The sequence below is a fragment of the Halichoerus grypus genome, chromosome 8 (genome assembly GCF_964656455.1).
Source record: "Halichoerus grypus chromosome 8, mHalGry1.hap1.1, whole genome shotgun sequence".
Lineage (NCBI taxonomy): Eukaryota > Metazoa > Chordata > Mammalia > Carnivora > Phocidae > Halichoerus > Halichoerus grypus.
The window spans coordinates 124,643,131-124,660,439 of record NC_135719.1 but is presented as its reverse complement, the minus strand read 5'-3'; the positions used below and the strand labels follow the sequence as shown (position 1 = coordinate 124,660,439).

Below are 17,309 nucleotides of genomic sequence, written 5' to 3'. Positions count from 1 at the left end.
TTGTAAAATGCATTTGGAAGCTATTCCTCCTCTTTTGAAAGAGTTTGATAGGTATTAAATCTTCCTTGAAAGTTTGGTAGAATTTCGCCAGTGAAGCTGTTCTTGGACTTTGGCTTATTGGGAGGTTTTTAATTTACTGTTTCAAACCTCCTTATTAGTAGTCAGTCTATTCATACTTTGTTTCTTCATGATTATTTTGGAAGATTGTAGGTTTCTAGGAATTTATTCACTTCTTCTAGGTTGTCCAGCTCATTGGCATATAATTGTTCACAGTAGTCTCTTAGGATCCTTTGGATTTCTGTGGTATCAGTTATAAGTACTTCTCTTTCATTTCTGATTTTGAGTCTGCTCTTATTTTTTCTTGGTTAGTCTGCTAAAGGTTTGTAGATTTTATCTTTTCAAAGAACCAGCTCTAGTTTCATTGATCTTTTTTATTGTCTTGTCTGTTTCTGCTCTAATCTACCTTCTACTAATCTGAGGCTTTGTTCTTTTTCTAGAAAGTTCCTTTAGGTGTAAAGTTATGTTGTCAGTCAGATTTTCCTTGTTTCTTGAGGTAGGCATGTATTGCTGTGAACTTCCCTCTTCGAACTGCTTTTGCTACATCCCATATATTTTGGTGTCCTATTTCAGTTTTCATTTGTCTCTAGGTATTTTTTTATTTCTTTGATTTCTCTGATGACACATTGGTTGTTCAGTAGCATGTTATTTAATCTCATATCCATGGTTTTCCCCATTTTCTTGTAATTAATTTCTAGTTTCCTACCACTGTGGTCTAGTTTTATACCAGAGATGCTTGATAGGATTTCCATTTTAATTTATTGAGACTTCGTTTTTGGCCTAACGGGATTTATTCTGGAGAATATTCTATGTACACTTGAGAAGAATGTGTATTCTGCTTTTAGATGAAATATTCTCAGTATGTCTGTCAGATCCATGTGGTCTAATGTGTTAAGTCCAGTGTTTCTGTATTGATTCTTTTGTCTGGATGAATTATCCATTGATGAGAGTGGGATATTAAAGTCTTCTACTATTACCATATTGCTTTCAGTATCTCCCTTTAGATCTGTTAGTATCTCCTCTATATATTTTGGTGTTCCTACATTGGGTGCACGTATATTTATAAATGTTGTACTTTCTTGCTAGCTTGACCCCTTTATCATATGTAATGTCCTTGTCTTTTATTACAGTCTTTGTTTTAAAGTCTAATTGGAGTATAGCTAATCCAGCTTTCTTTTCATTTCCATGGAATATCTTTTTCTGTCCCTTCCAATTTCAGTCTGGGTATGTCCTTCTGAAGTATCTCTTGTAGGCAGTATGTAGATGTGTGTTGTTTTTTAATCCATGCAACCACTCTATGTCTTTTGATTGGCAAATTTAGTCCATTTTCATTTAAAGTAGTTATTGGTAGGTATATACCGATTGACATTTTGTTAATTGTTTTCTGTTTATGTAGTTCTCTGTTCTTCTCTTTCACTCTTCCCTTGTGGTTTGATGGCTTTCTTTAGTGTTATGTTCAGATTCCTTTCTCATTTTCTTTTGTGTACTTACTATATTTTCCCCTTGTGGTTACCATGAGGTTCACATAAAATATGCTATGTAAATAGCAGTCTGTTTTAAGTTGATAGCAACTTAATTTTAGAAATTTTCTTTTATAAATCCTCCCTCAAAAATGAACAAGACAGCACCTTAGCAATTTTTCTTTTAGTAATAAAAAGTCTTTTCAACCAAATAATAGTCTTCCTTCGGGGTTTGTTGGCTTGATTAATAGGCCCTCCTCACAGCAAATTATCTATCATTATTTGGGCTCCACAGGCCCATTAAACAGAGGAGAAAAAGAGACTAGAGAATTCTAATGTAAAGCAAATTTATTAAATCTTGAAAATATGTGATGGTCTTGAGAAAAGATGTCCTTTTTCTTCGATAGAATGTCCAAAAGAGGAGCATTCATTTGCTTGCAAAGGCCATAATCTGTTCCTGGAGAAAAATGAAATATAATGAATGATACTTTGACACTGTAAGGTGTGAGGGCAAGTGAAGAAAATATTTTAAAATATCCAGGGGTGCCTGGGTGGCTCAGTTGGTTAAGCATCCAGGTCTAGGTATCTGGTTATGAGTTCAAGGCTCCGTGCTGGGAGTGGAGCCTACTTAAAAATAAAATACCCAAAGTGATTAAAGCAAAAACTCAGCAAAAGTCTGAGACAGATGCTCCTCTCAAGAGTTCCTCCAAAGTGTCTTTAGATGGAAGTTCTCAGGAAAGAAGCTGACCAAGCAGCAAAAGGAGTTTAAAGCATTTTTTTTTTTTTTAAGACTGTATTTATTTATTTGAGAAACAGACAAGCAGACGGCACTGAGTGCAGAGCCCGATGCAGGGCTCACTCTCACGACCCTGACATCATGACCTGAGCTGAAATCAGGAGTCGGATGCTTTAACCAACTGAGCCACCCAGCTGCCCCTAAAGCATCTTTATCTTTAAAAGTTCCTATTCCTATTTTAAGCCCTTCCTCATATAAAGTTACTGCTTAGATGTGGGCTCTAGCACCCACGAGCCCAGCAAGGACTTTTTTGCTCATAACCAATGAGGGAGGTATTCATAAAAAGGTAATTTTACAGCCAAGAAAATAAATTCAAAGAAATTAAGAGTCATTGACAAAATGCTTCCTCAGCGAGCAACTCCTGGAGAGCCGTGAGCGACCTTACTTTGAGTGGAGATACTGCATTTGTGGCCTGCAAGCCCCATGTCCGGAGCAGCACCAGCGGCGTGGCACTGGTGGAATAGAGCCTTTTCAGTAGGTCAGTAGCAGCCAGAAGAGCAGTGTTGTGACGCTGTCGATCTGTTTCGTAACCTGCGAGATGGCTCATAGAGCCTAGAGGAAGGAGGAAAGGTATAAATCCCTAATCTTATAGTGAAGTTGTTTCCTAGCAAGCCAGACACACTGATGTCTACCACATCTGGCTATGGAGGGGCATTTTGGGGTCCCGACCTTCCCTGACTACATGACCTCTGGCTACTTCTCTAAAGTACCTGAACCCTTACCTAAGTCCTTCCCATTGAAGGCTGCAGCACTGAGGTGATGGACCAAGCTGGAGACATCCCCAAAGCCCATGTTGACACCTTGTCCTGCAAGTGGATGGACTCTGTGGGCTGCATCCCTAAGAAGCAAGCAGAGTTCAGGTGTGGCCGCCTGCAGCCAAGTAAGAAGAGCGCGGCCCTGCTCTGTTGTCATCTTACCCGATGAGTGCCAGCCGCGGCCGGACGTACTCGGCAGCATGTCCCAACCCAAGTGGAAACAGCACTCGACTTTTGGCGTCCACTCCGGCAACACTTGGGGGCATCTGGCGAGCTGAGACCTTAGTGGGCTTCAGAAAGCCAACAGCATATTGCAGCATGGTGCCGGCCGAGTCAATGAAGTCTGTGTGGTCAGCATCACTCCACTGAGCAGCATCAGCCACAAAGAGCAGAAATTCATCAGTGATTAACAGGGGATTTTAAAAATCAGCAAGGAAACCCATTTTATCACTAAAGCCAAGTGTTAATAGTACCTAACATGCCTAAACTGATCCAGACCACAGGTGACAAGCCCCTTAAACAAATGTAAAACACAACTTCCTGTCCTTCCCCACAAGTTTTAGGATCAAGCCAAACTGCTCCTGAGCTGCCCCTGCCTACCTGTGAACTTCCACCTTTCACTTCCCTTAACCCTCAAAAACCATACAGTAGCCACAGTGTAGCTCATTCTACAACATCCTCTTGCCCCTGGCATTCCTCCCTCTGCTTAGAATGTCCTTCTAATTCACCCCGATGACCCCTTAGAAACATCCAGAAGCTGTGAGCCTCCCTCTAAGCCCTCCACTGTGTGTTTTCCTCCTCCGTGCTTCCATTAACATCCTATGAATACTTTTACCAATTGTTGCTTAAGTAGCTTTCTCCCTCACTTGACTGTGAGCTTCCTGAAAGCAGGGACTGTGTCTCATCTGTCTACCTCCAGACTCTTGTACCTAGAAGGCACGTGTGATTGTTGCTAAATGAATGCACTGCAAAAGCCTGTGGCAGGAATACATGCTACATGACCAGAGAGGCAGCAGTTACCATTTACCTTGGAAGCCACTTCAATATGTCCAGTTCCTCTCACTCCTGTTGCTACTCCAGAGCAGGGACGCCTAAGTTCCTCAGTATAAACGACTGTGAAGTCATTAGCGAGGCAGCAGAGTTTGGTGGTTAAAACCACAGGTTCGAGGGCCAGCCTATTTCCAAACCCGGCTTTACCGCTAGCTCTATGACCTTGGGCAAGTAACTGAGCTCTAAATGAGCATAAGAATACTCCTCAATGGTTCACTGCATTAAATACATACAGGTACAACTCTTCACCTGCACGTGGCACACAGTAAACGTTCAGTAAATCTTACTGATTATTACTATTAGTGAATTTAGATATATGTGTTTAAGCTCCGAAATTACTGGTGCCAATATTATTAAAGGCTGTGTCTACTCCAGAATAATCATTACATTTGTTGAGCACCTATAATGTACTAGGTGTGCTCCAAGCATCTTATATCAGTTCTCTCATTTTGAAAGTCTTTAGACTTTTATTATTACTGTTATTAAACCCTGAGAGGCTGGTGATACTATCTCCATTTTCTAGGAGATTAACAGGCAGAAGCAGTACTGAACCCATGTCCGTCTACAAAAATTTCTCTTAAGCTCCCTGCTAAAATGCGCTCAGCTCCTCTCAGAACGCTTCTAATGAATCAGGCTTCAAAGGTTCAGGTACTTCAAACCTAGTACAGCTATTCAAAATTAGCCAAGCATTACAGATTCAAAAAAAAAAGGCCAATGAGAACCACTGCCCAGACAGCTATTTCAGTCAGCTCAACAGCAGCCCACAACCCTCAAAAAAGCACGGAAGTTAGTAATTTCCATTGTTTTCCATTTCTCTGAATGTCCTCCCTTCCATGTAGCCCAGATCAAACCCTATAGTTACAAAGGGGCCACTGGTTGGTTATTCCTTTTTCCTTCATCAAAACCACCTTTCTGTATCTCCGCTGCAACACAGCATCACCTGGACAAGCTCATACTCACGAAGGCAGAGTTAATGGTATCCACAAACTTCTCCTCATCCATGCTGACAAGCTCTGCTGCATGGTCATGGGATGTGGACCAAACCAAGGAACTCAAGGTGTCTGAGAGCTGTGTCAAAAGAACATCAATACTGGGGCACCTGGGTGGCTCAGTACGTTAATTTCGGCTCAGGTCATGATCTCAGGGCCAGGAGACTGAGCCCCATGTGGGGCTCTGCACTCAGCAAGGAGTCGGCTTGAGATTCTCTCCCTCTGCCCCTCCCCCCACTTGCAAGCACACACGCTCTCTCTAAAAAAAAAAAAGAACATCAATACTAAGGGCAAGACTTCTGTTCTTGGGAGCTCTCAAGGATAAAGGAAGGAAGGGGGAAACAAAGCTAGCCTGGGCATATGCCCTAGAAACCAGAAAAAGGTTGAAAGAAAGTGAAGCCCTAAGAGAGCAAGGCCGGGCATGTTTAAGCTGACTAGCCAGAAGGACTTACCGGGAGCAAAGCAATGGGCCCAGAGGGAAGAAATCTCTGCCAAGCTACGTTGTTTTCTGTGGCCTACAATACAGCAAGGAAGAGTTCTCACGAAAAGTACTTAGTACCCACTAAACACAAGCAGGGTCCCCAGATGGTGGGCTCAGGATCTTACCTCCGATAAATGCAGAGTAGCCACAACAGCAGACTGATCATAGTTCCAGCTGACATTCTGAATCCCAGCAGCCTGCCGCACTCCTGAGTTGTGACCATCTGCACCAATCTGCATGGAAACAAAAGTCTGTTCAGTCTTATAACTTCTTAATACGTAAAACTGTTCCAGAAGTTTGTTTCTGCCTCCTTTTCTCTAGTTCCAACTGTTCACAAGCTCATCGGTGGCAGGCAACTTTTTATCACGCCCACCTCACTCATAGCCCCTGGAGGGGGTAGCCTTACATAGGTGACCCCAGTGTCAGCTACTGGACCAAAGCTGGACATCTGCCCCATGAGGTGCCAGCCAAAGGTTAACTTGGCCAAACTCTCTTGGTATTTGAACTAGAAGCTAATAAGGCAGGCACTGGAGTTAACAGTCCTGCTGGAAGGTTAGGAATGGCTGCCAGGTAAAAGAGGAAGCTGGTGAACAGAGAGAGAGACATGGGAAAATGCAAGGAGATGAAGTGATTACAGGACTCCTGCAAGGGAAAGAACCACCTCAATTTCTGTTCCTGTTCCCCTTTTCTTTCAAGACCTAAGATGATCCAGGAGATAGATTGCTTCCTATATAGGATTTACAAGACCATCTTAACTTGAGTTGGCCTGAGTGGTTACTGGTCCTTATAACCAAAAGCTTTGCCAAAAATTATAGCTTAAACCTAAAACGAAACGCCACAGAATCTAGGATAAGCTATGGATATGCAAGACCCCTGGCAAAATAAGAATTTTCAACTACCAACAATTTAGTCTGGAGGGTGCTGCCATCACCTAGGGTAATATGAACCCAAGGGCTGGAGTCTGCCATGGTAAACGGATAAGGCCAGGTGTAGCGGAGTGCTTTGCTCCTGTAGAGAACCGTCACCCGGTCTAGGGAGGTCAGAAGAGAGAAAACAAAACATTAGAAAGGCAGCCTACATGGGCTGAGGAAAAAGCCATAACTAAATCTAAAGGGAGCTCTCAGGACAGCTGTCTCTTATCGTTTACTCCTAAACAAGGAAAGTAAAATCTAAAAAATAACTAATGCTTTAGTTTGAGAGCTGATGAATGACAGAGCCACAGGGATGAGTCAGTGTCAAAAACAAAACAAAACAAAACAAAACAAAACTCAGCCCTGAGTGACCAGCCCGCACCAGGGATTCTTTCTTCTCACCCCCACACTCCTGCTCTCCTAGGTTCACTCTGTGCCTAGGTGACTCCACGTGCTTTCAGAATCAACAGGGTGGGAATCCCAGGGGCTCAAAAAAGTTCTAGATTTCCTAAGATTTTTCTTGCCACTGAAAATCATTTTACTTTTCTGATCATAAAAATATGCCTGTAAAGTCTGAACAACAAAGATTTAAGGGATGGAAAAATCACCCTTCATTATACCATTCAGAGGCAACTACAGTTAAAGCTTTTCCATACAGCTTTCCAGATATTTCCTATGCGTATAGATGCGTGTGCACACGTAGGATATGACACATACTTTTTTCACCAATTTGTTATGGGATATGTTTCTAAGTGATTAAATATTAGGTCTAAATTATCTTTAAAAGTTGCACACAAGCGGGGTGCCTGGCTGGCTCAGTCGGTAGAGTATGGGACTCTTGATCTCAGGGTTGTGAGTTCGGGCCCCATGTTGGGTGTAGAGATTACTTAAAAAAATAAAATCTTAAAAAAAAAAAAAAGTTGCACATAAGTTCATTGCATGGATAAATTACTATTCCATATCAGAAAGCATTTAAGTTACTTCCAATTTTTCTCTCACTAGAACCACCCTGAGATATTTGCATATCATATATGTGATAAGGAATTTATATTCAGAATACATAAAGAACTCTTAACTGAAAAAGAAAAAGATGATCCAGTTTTTAAATGGGCAAAAGATTCTAAATAGTCATTTCCCCAAATGGCCAGTAAGCACAGGAAAAGATGGGAAATACAATCAAAACTACAATAAGATACCATTTCAGTCACTAGGATGGATCTTATAAAAAAATAAAAGGAAAAATAAGTGTTGGCAAGGATGTGGAGAAACTGGAACCCTTATATAGTATTGTTGGGAAAGTGAAATGGTGCAGCCTCTTTGGAAAAGTTCAGCAGTTTCTGGAAATGTTAAACATAGAAAATATGACCCAGCAAGTCTACTCCTAAGTATCCACCCAGAAGAAATGAAACCTATGTCCCCACAAAGACGTGTACACAAGTGTTCATAGCATTATTCACAATCACCAAAAAGTGGGACCAACCCAACTGTCCATCAACTAATGAATGGATAAACAAAATGTAGTGTATCCACACGATGGAATACTCTTTGGCGATAAAAAAGAATGGACTAATACAGGCTACACCATGAGTGAATATCAAAGATATGTTAGGTGAGAGAAGTAGACACAAAAGAATACATTGTGTATGATTCGATCTTTATGAAATGTCCAGAACAGGCAAATCCTGAGAAACCAAAAGTAGATCAGTGGTACCAGGGACTGGGGTTGGGAATGGGGAATGGCTGTAAATGGACCTAAGATTTCTTTTTGAGGTGACAGAAATGTTCTAAAATGATACTGTGACAGTGGCATAACCCTGTAAGTAACACTAAAAATCACTGTATTGTACACTTAAAATGGGTGAATTTTATGGTATGTAAATTATACCTGAATAAAACTGTTGGGAAAAAAGAAAAAAAGAAAAAACCCTAAGATATCCATCAGAGGGTTTCTTTTTGTTTTTTTTTTTTTAATGCTTTCTTTGAGAAAAAAAAATCTTTTTATTAACATATAATGTATTATCTGTTTCAGGGGTACAGGTCTGTGATTCATCAGTCTTACACAATTCACAGCGCTCACCACAGCACATACCCTCCCCGATGTCCATCACCCAGCCACCCCATCCCTCCCACCCCCACCACTCCAGCAACCCTCAGTTTGTTTCCTGAATGGTTTCCCCCTCTCTAGTTTTGTCTTGTTTCATTTTTCCCTCCCGTCCCCTATGATCCTCTGTCTTGTTTCTCAAATCATCAGAGGGTTTCTTTATGGTGGATATTCAGTCTCCATAAAAGGGATTCTTTTTCCAGTAAGTCCTAGAAAAATTCTAAAGCAATTCACGTTGCAGTGTGAACGGAAGATGTAAAGGGTGGGTGCCTCACCTGACACCGCCTCCAGCTGCTTGGTGAGAGCGCACATTATGACGTCATTCTCCACTATATAGCCCATGTCATCCAGGTTATCCTTATCGAACATTATCAGGGCCTCTGAGCAGGCATCCCACACCTGGAAACACAAAGGGAAAGTTTGTATTATAACCCAAAGAAGAGAAAATGTCTTGCTCTAATCAGAAACAGTACTGCCTTCCCCAAGTGACAGAAGCAGAAAAATCACAATGTCAATTCCTCTGGTAGGAGACAGAAGGTGAGAAGAAAATTCTCTTGAGAATGCTTCCCCCCACTTCCTTAGACTGAGACTGAACGGGAACTTCCTACTTTCACATAAAATATGGAGAATATGGATTCCAAGATACAGAAAAGAATGTGGACAACCAAGATATCTTGCCAGAAGTGATAAAGGAGGCACCTGCATTCGCCGAAAGGCTCTGTATCTCATGTTGCAGATGTGATCCCAGGCACCAAAACCTACAAAAGAAAGGATCTATATATAGGCCAGAGCAACCTCACCGGGCACGTCCCTCCTCAGCTCTGTCTCTCCAACCTATGAAGTAAGAGATTGTTTTCAGTGTCCTCCAATGACAGAAAAATACTCTTATTTCTTTCTTTGATATTAGGAGTTAAGCTGCTCTGTTCCCCAGTTCAGATTATATAGCATGTAAAAAGGACCGAGCTTTCATAATCAAGCCAAATCTGGGGCATCTGCTTGGCTCAGTCAGTTAAGCGTCCAACTCTTGGTTTTGGCTCAGGTCATGATCTCAGGGTTGGGAGATTGAGCCCTATGTCAGGCTCCGCACTTAGTGGGGAGTCCGCTTGAGATTCTGTCTCTCTCCCTTTGCAGTCCCCCTCAAATACTTTTTTTAAAAACGCCAAATCACACTAAAGTTAGGGAAAATAAAAAAGGAAACCAAACCCATATTTTTTTTCATCATCCTACAGAAGTTACAAACTCTCTGGATAAAAACTATTTTTTGGGGATGCCTGACTCAAGTCAGAAGGGCATAGCAACTCTTGATCTCGGGGTTGTGAGTTTGAGCCCCACAGAGGGTGTAGAGATTACTTAAAAATAAAATCTTAAATTTTTTTAAAGATTTTTATTTATTTGAGAGAGAGGGAATGAGAGAGAGAGAGAGAGCATGAGAGGGGGGAAGGTCAGAGGCAGAAGCAGACTCCCCGCTGAGCAGGGAGCCCCATGCGGGACTCGATCCTGGGACTCCAGTATCATGACCTGAGCCAAAGGCAGTTGCTTAACCAACTGAGCCACCCAGGTGCCCCTTAAAAATTGTTTTTTTTTAATTTTATTTTTTTTGAAGATTTTATTTATTTATTTGACAGAGACAGAGATAGCGAGAGCAGGAACACAAGCAGCGGGAGTGGGAGAGGGAGAAGCAGGCTTCCTTCCCACCAAGCAGGGAGCCCGACGTGGGACTCAATCCCAGGACCCTGGGATCATGACCTGAGCCAAAGGCAGTCACCTAACCAACTGAGCCACCCAGGCGCCCCTTAAAAATTGTTTTTAAGAGACAGTCTTTTTTTTTTTTTAACCCCATAGCACTGAACAGATTTATTCAGTGGGGACATGTTTACTGAGCCAGACACAATTCTAGGTACTGAGCATAAAGTGTGAAACCAAACAAAGTTCCTGCCCTTCTGGAGCTAACATTCTGGTTGGAGAGATAGACAGTAAAAAAACAAATACATAATATATTGTCACGTAGTACTGTTATAAAGAAAAATAAAGCAGTATAAGGGGCTAAAAAATGATGGGAGAGTCTAATTTTTGACTGGGTGGTTCTAGATAGGATAGCCCGGGGGAGTAACATTTGGCAGAGACCTAAAGGCAGTTTGCTAATAGGTTCCATGTGCACACATTGATCTACACTCCAAAAGCACTTATTGTTTGTTTGTTTATTTATTTATTTTAAGATTTTATTTATTTGACAGACAGTGAAAGAGGGAACACAAGCAGGGGGAGTGGGAGAGGGAGAAGCAGGCTTCCCGCGGAGCGGGGAGCCCAATGTGGGGCTTGATCCCAGGACCCTGGGATCATGACCTGAGCCAAAAGCAGACGCTTAACGACTGAGCCACCCAGGTGCCCCTCCAAAAGCATTTAGCATGCAAACTCCCTAGATCCCAAGAGGGCTGACTCTGGGAATAAAGAGGGTACTCCTACTAAAAGTGAACGGTCATAATTAATTCATATAGTTTCAATTCCACCAATTCATAATGACCCAACATCACAAATGAAGTCTACATGATGAACCCATATGTCCCAAGGACGTCTTCCTCAGACTGGGAGGTGACACTTTAATAGTGTCAGGGGTCCTCATCTTCAACGATGCACTAGATTACCATACCAACCCCCTCCTCACAGGATGCTCTAAAGCCTCTGCCCTATGGGACACACTCGAAAGCCAAGAGAGACAAGAGATTGGTTCTATGAAAGACCTTCTACTCACTACTGAGAAGGGTTGCAGAGCCGGGGGAAATGGAGCTGACTCTGTTGCTGTAAGTTTCTGGCAATTTCTCCCATACTTTCTTCGGACCTGCTTCTAGCAAGAGGATTTTCTTGTCACAAAAGTGAATATCATATCCTAAAATAAATAAATAATAAATAAATAAATAAATAATCAACATTTTATATCCTAGTGGGAAAATCAGAATTTCTTCCCTTTCTCACGTCCAAGAGAAGGAACAGATTAACTAATTCCTTAGCCCTTAGGATACAAATTTCTCACAGGGCACACAAAAAGGAAACACCACACAAAATCCTAAGCAATACCTTATACCACTATTTCAGCCGTGTGAACCACCGTGCCCATGACTGTAAGAACTGTAAGGACTTAACAGTCCAACACCGGCCATGTGCAAAGAAGCAAAAAATGGCAAAACTCACTAGGAGCCAGTAGAATTCCCTAGAAAGGAAGAATGAAGTAAAAAGGCTGAAGTATTTAGACACCAGATATTTCTAATCTTTAAACTGTTAAGTCACTAAAAATTACAAATCCTGTTCAACAGAAAAATGGAATATTTAATAAACAAAATTCGTTGTGGCCTCGAGATTAAATCAAGGATAAAGAATTATTTGTGAAAGAAAAGGAGCCCCCCAAATACATCAATTGTACCTACAAATCTGGTCCTCAAACACCTGTATAGGGGAGTAAAAAGGGGACTTGGGGACTTGCTTACTAGGTGCCTGCAGCCCAGACAGTCCCCTCCACCGTGGCTCAGGGAAAGACATGGAAACAGTAAGCAGGGAGCTGCTGCAGCCAAGAAAGGAGAAAACAACGTGACAGGATTATGAGAGAAACACTGTAGGTTTTACTTCGTAATGATGACAACCCCACATTTTTGGGAATCTAAATGAGAAGAGCGGCATTATTGTAAGATGCAACTAGGTCGCTCCGGTGAACAGGCAGTGAGCAGCAGCAGGTTCACGTATACCCCGCCCTTGCTGTGCGGCTGTGTTTGCACTGGAGGATGGGAACAGCCACGCTCCCCGGAGTGGACTGCCTTCTGGTCCAGCACACCTCCCCACCTTCCAGTATCTGCTCCACCCGAATGCCCCCCTGGCCACCTCCTCCCCCCGGATCCTACTTGCTCAAGCCTCACCTCCCCAGCGGTGTTCAGACCACTCTGCACACCTCTTCCCCCAGCACAGGTCAGCGGCTGTTCCTCTAGGGGAGCTTTCGTTTCATAATCCCTTCTATTAGTTATTTACAAGTCTTTCTCTTTTGCTAGATTCTAAATTCCCTGGGGGCAGGAACCATTTCTTTTCTTATGGCTAATATTCCCAGCAGCAAATGCTCTATCTCCTCAATCCATAAAGTAGATACTCAGCGGGCATTTTTGTTAAATGAGAGACAAGGGAACTAACAGGAAAAAGAATTGTATTTCCAAACACATTATAATCAGGTTCAATATTTTATTTTTTAGCTATTTAAAGTGACATTTTAGAAAACTCATTTGGAGAAAAAATACTACAGAATACAATTTACAAATAACAATGTGAGAGGGAAATATAGATGTTTCAAGCCTGAAACATAAACTAATGTGAGTTTGAAAAAGAATCAAGGAAAACAAATTGACTTAAGGGGAAATATGAAGAGCCTACTGAAAAATTTTCACTTTTAAAGCAGCTGTCTAAAATTAAGTGGACATTGGAATAAAAAGTAAGGTTGATCACCATATAAACTACTGACAATATTCTCTGGGATACATGCTGTGATGATCAAGGGGAAACATCAGCACGCACAAAATCTCAGGCAGAGAGTTTACTTGACTCAACAAGAGAAAACACTCCCAATGCCACACCTGCCTCTGAAAGGCTGCGCATCTGCCCAAGGTCCCAACTGCTTTACAGGAAAAGAGAGAGGCTTGCTCACTGAATAAATCACATGAAAGATTCCAAACCTTCCAGAGCTTCAACTTTCATGTTTAACATTTTTCTCTGAGCTTTTTTAGGAAATTGGCCAGTGTGTGAATTTTCTTTTGTAAACCTGCGTTTGGTAGTTTTGACTTTGAGCAGAGATTGTCACAACCCAGTGTACTCGGGCCCCTGACCTTTCTTTTGTAGACTTATACAGAGAATTCTGTATTATGACTGTTTAAAGTCAGTCCTGACTTTGAGGATTTATACTTCTATGGAAGAGATGGAAAACAGAAACAATTACAATACAGAATTCTCTGTTTAGGGGCGCCTGGGTGGCTCAGTCGTTAAGCATCTGCCTTCGGCTCAGGTCATGATCCCAGGGTCCTGGGATCAAGCCCCGCATCGGGCTCCCTGCTCGACAGGAAGCCTGCTTCTCCTGCTCCCACTCCCCCTGCTTGTGTTCCCTCTCTTGCTGTGTCTCTCTCTCTGTCAAATAAATAAATAAATAAATAAATCTTAAAAAAAAAAAAGTACAGGCTCCTGGGCCCCACCTGGATAAACCCAATCAGTCACTGGAAGTGAAACCTGCAATCCTCATTTTTTTAAAATATGCCCCCACAAACTGGTAATGGGTGACTGTCTTCAGGGAGAACTGGGTGGCTAAAAATAAAAAATGGAAGTCTCACTTTACATTCTTTATACTGTATGCCCTATACCCTTTGTATTTCAGAACTCAAAATCCCTTTTGAATTTTCTGTATGTGCCTTAGTTATTCAACACCTCCGAACAAAACAAAAACCCCAGGTGATTCTTAAATGCACTCAAGCTTGAGAACTACTATTTTAGCCCACTGACCAGTAGGTACAACCAAAATGGCTGTCAGGAAGGTATATATACCTGCCAGAGAGTTTTGTGTCTCAAAAAGGCTTTGTATCTCCCAATTACCAACAAGATTTTATTTATTTATTTGACAAGAGAGAGACAGCGAGAGAGGGAACACAAGCAGGGGGAGTGGGAGAGGGAGAAGCAGGCTTCCCGCTGAGCAGGGAGCCCCGATGCTGGGCTCGATCCCAGGACCCTGGGATCATGACCTGAGCCGAAGGCAGACGCTTAACGACTGAGCCACCCAGGCGCCCCTCCCAATTACCAACTTTTGAGTGCAAGTTACTTAACCTTTCTGAGTTTTAATTTCCTTATCTGCACAATCTACAATCAAGATTATTAACTGGATGCAATGTGTGTCAATTAGACTTCAATTAAAAAAGATTATCACCCGGTGCAGCTCTTTCTGCCCACAGGTCCTGTCCCCATGCTGTAAGAAAACCACCTTTTTGCACCAAAAAAAAAAAAAGATTATGAGGATTAAGTACAAATGTATGCAAAATACTTTAAAAGATGCCTATCCATAACAAGTACTCAATAACTGATGACTATGTTTTTTATAATTACTTTGAGACTCAAGCCGATTAGTTCATACAAAGCTGTTTCCCACCAGTATCCCAAAAGAGGAGCCACCCTAGGGAAGATGTGGCTGTCACACCTTATTCTTAAGTCAACAAAGACTTTTACATTATTAGTGATCTTTAATTTGTGAGGCCAGAAAACTCAGATCCAATTTCTGCAAGTCACTATACAATTGTTAAAAGCCAAAGATCTGGGGGTGCCTGGGTGGCTCAGTTGGTTGAGCGTCCGGCTCTTGATTTTGGCTCAGGTCATGATCTCAGGGTCCTGGAATCCAACTCCGCATCAGGCTCTGCGTTCAGTACAGTCTCCTTTTCTCCCTCTTCCTCTTCTCTCCCAACACCCACACCCCATGCATGTGCACGCTCTCTCAGATAAATAAATCTTTTATAAAAAAGGGGGGGGGCAAAAGATCTGGAGTTTGGTGGCATGAGGTTCAAGTTCTGAGTCTACTACCAGTTGGTTGTTAAGACTCTGGTCCTTACTTAAACCTTGCTAAGCAATTTTCTCACATAAAATATGAAAACAGTATCTCCATCACAGTGAAGTGAACGAGCCTAAACTATACATGTAAAAGCAAAGTCCTTACCTCACTTTACATACACAGTTTAACTCAAAGTAGATCATAGACTTAAATCTAAGAGCTAAAACTACAAAACTCTTAGAACACAAAAGTGAATCTTCATGAGTTTGGGTGAGCTAATGATTTCTTCGATATGACACCAAAAGTATAAGTGGTAAAAACTTGACAAGTTGAATTTTATCTAAATTAAAAACTTCTGTGCTTCAAAGGACACCATCAAGAAAATGAAAAGACGGGGCGCCTGGATGGCTCAGATGGTTAAGCTTCTGCCTTCAGCTCAGGTCATGATCCCAGCGTCCTGGGATCGAGTCCCGCATCGGGCTCCCTGCTCCTTGGGAGCCTGCTTCTCCCTCTGCCTCTCTCTCTCATGAATAAATAAATAAAATCTTAAAAAAATAAAAATGAAAAGAAAAAAAATGAAAAGGCAACCCATAAAATGAGAGAAAATATTTGCAAATCACTTAGCTGTTAAACGACCTGTGCCCAGATTAAACAAACAAAATCAACTCTTAGAACTCAATAATAAAAAGACAAATTGCCCAAAATTGCCCAAAATGGGCAAAGGGGGGTGTCTGGCTGGCTCAGTGGACAGAGCATGCAACTCTTGATTGTGGGCTCCTTAGTTCGAACCCCACACTGGGTGTAGAAATTACTTTAAAAAATCAAAATAAAATGGGCAAAGGTTCTGAATAGGCATTTCTTCAAAGATAAACAAATAAGCATATGAAAGGATATTCAACATCATTAGTCATTAGGGAAATTCAAATCAAACCAGGAGATACCACTTCACACCCACTAGGATGACTATAAACAAAAATACAACAGCAAAGTGCTGTCCAGGATGTGGAGAAACTGGACCCCTCATATACTGCTGGTGGGAATGTAAAATGGTGCAGCCACCTTGGAATACCATTTGGCAGTTCTTCAAAACAAACACAGAGTTACCATGTATGTGATCCAGCAATTCCACTTCTAGAAATGGATATATCCAAGTAACCAAAAATATATGTTTACACAAAAGCCTATATCCAAAATAACAGCATTATTCGAAACAGTCCAGAAGTGGAAACCCAAACGTCCATCAACTAATAAACGCATAAACCAAATGTAGTACATTCACACAATGCAGAATTACTCAACCATAAAAAGTACGGGCGCATGCTACAACCTGGACGAACCTTTAAAACAAGCAGAATCCAAGCATATGAAAATGTCAGGAAATAGCAAATCTATAGAGACAAAAAGTTCACGAGTGGTTGCCTAGGGCTGAGGAGCTTTGGGGGGAAATGGGCAATGACTGCTAATTGGTTCCTGTTTCTTTTGGGGGTGATAAAAATGTTCTAAAATTTATGGTGGTGATGGATGCACAGCCTGTTAATATACTAAAAAACCATTAAATTGTATGTTTAAATGGGTGAACCTTCTGATATGCGATTATATCTCAAAGGAGCTGTTTTTAGAAAGAAACAAAACGCCTAGCCCGATACAATGCCTGATTACTTCCAACTGTGCCCATTCCTGAATAACAGCGGGCGGGATTTAGAATGGCTCCTAAGGACCCTCCCACTTTTGACCCTTCGGAACCCTGAAGGACCAAACGCTTGCCCTGGGGCTCCTCTAGGCAGGGGAAAGACCACAGGAGCTCAGGGCTCCCACGGTCCTCACAGTTCCTCCACGGCCCCACTCCCCGCCACTACCTGCCTGGAGATGCGCTTACCCAAGGCACAGGCCATGGCGGCACCCACCAGGCCTCCGCCCGACACCACCACATCGTACACCGTGTCTGCCTTGGCGCCCGACCACCTCCGGCAGGAGAGCAGCGGGCCTCTCCCAGGAGCTGTAGGTGCAGCCCTCCACCGGCTCACAGCCAGCCGGGCCGCCATGGTGCTGACCTGCAACGCACTTGGCGCACCGCTAGGCCCTCCTTTTGCTGCACTTCCGGAGCAGAGCTCGCCAATCACTAGCTGCTTCCGCCCCGGCCTCAGAGCCGGAAATAGAACGCG

The 17,309-nt window shown here is 42.3% G+C and overlaps 1 protein-coding gene across 4 annotated transcripts; it reads right to left on the bottom strand.

The window, feature by feature from the left end:
• Window positions 1-1,847: 1,847 nt before the first annotated feature.
• COQ6 (coenzyme Q6, monooxygenase) lies at window positions 1,848-17,251 on the bottom strand. 4 transcript variants are annotated; one of them, XM_036117807.2, is made up of 12 exons: window positions 17,024-17,249; window positions 11,350-11,484; window positions 9,300-9,358; window positions 8,876-8,999; window positions 6,488-6,618; window positions 5,714-5,821; window positions 5,560-5,622; window positions 5,079-5,186; window positions 3,231-3,433; window positions 3,036-3,151; window positions 2,699-2,865; window positions 1,848-1,974 (listed from the first exon to the last, which is right to left on the bottom strand). In XM_036117807.2, exons 1-12 carry the CDS (start codon window positions 17,187-17,189, stop codon window positions 1,945-1,947), a joined length of 1,410 nt encoding a protein of 469 aa, XP_035973700.2. In that variant the 5' UTR covers window positions 17,190-17,249; the 3' UTR covers window positions 1,848-1,944. The 4 variants fall into 4 exon arrangements, with proteins under 4 accessions (XP_035973700.2, XP_077910060.1, XP_035973701.2 ...); XM_078053934.1 differs by lacking the exon at window positions 2,699-2,865 and having other exon boundaries at window positions 17,024-17,251; XM_036117808.2 differs by lacking the exon at window positions 11,350-11,484 and having other exon boundaries at window positions 17,024-17,250.
• Between the last annotated feature and the right edge of the window lie 58 nt (window positions 17,252-17,309).